The sequence below is a fragment of the Triticum dicoccoides genome, chromosome 3A (assembly GCF_002162155.2).
Source record: "Triticum dicoccoides isolate Atlit2015 ecotype Zavitan chromosome 3A, WEW_v2.0, whole genome shotgun sequence".
In the NCBI taxonomy this organism is placed as follows: Eukaryota; Viridiplantae; Streptophyta; class Magnoliopsida; order Poales; family Poaceae; genus Triticum; species Triticum dicoccoides.
In genome coordinates this window covers 65,431,791-65,432,321 of record NC_041384.1, presented here as the reverse complement: position 1 = coordinate 65,432,321, position 531 = coordinate 65,431,791, and the positions used below count along the sequence as shown (strand labels likewise).

At 53.5% G+C, this 531-nt stretch overlaps 1 protein-coding gene across 2 annotated transcripts in view; it reads left to right on the top strand.

Annotated features, from left to right (window-relative positions):
* Positions 1–531, top strand: part of LOC119267183 (ectonucleotide pyrophosphatase/phosphodiesterase family member 1-like) — a 9,286-nt gene that overhangs the window by 6,939 nt on the left and 1,816 nt on the right. The window contains exon 1 of one of the 2 annotated variants that reach the window (XM_037548531.1): positions 322–530. The exons of the other annotated variant lie outside the window; for it this stretch is intronic. Coding sequence (XP_037404428.1) covers positions 334–530 — 197 coding nt within the window. The 5' untranslated portion in view covers positions 322–333. Of the gene's footprint in view, positions 1–321; position 531 lie in introns of those variants that run through there. 2 annotated transcript variants of the gene reach the window in all.

Sequence of the window (531 nt, the reverse complement as noted above, 5' to 3'; positions counted from 1 at the left end):
CGTTTCTCGTTTTAGGGAGAGCTCCATAATTTTTACGGGACGAGAACATTTCACATATCTGAAATATGCTTCTTTTGCCAAAAACTATAAAATAACGATTATTTTACAATCCGGGGCATTATACAACACCTGCTAGAGAGTGGAGACTACCACCATAAGGCATCTTGAGTTTTCGAACGTTGACGCGTGCATTGCACGTGCTAGCATAAAAAAAACCGAGCAGTACCATCAATATATCGCCGATCTGATTAAAAACGGGCTTTGACTGGCCCAAAAGCCGAGCCAATATACACGAGACAGGCCCATTAACTAGCACGATCTGAACCACACACCATGGCGACTACAGAGTCAGATCGACACGATTCCGCCCCACCTACCGCAAACCCCCAAAGCCACAGTGAGCTCGAGCTTCCCCCAATGGCAGCCCCGCCCATCTCCGGCCACCCCCATTCCCCCGGCGACTCGCCGCTCCCCACCGACGCCCTCCTCGCGCACCCCCAAGCCCCCTCCGCCCCCGCGCCCCAGCCCCCC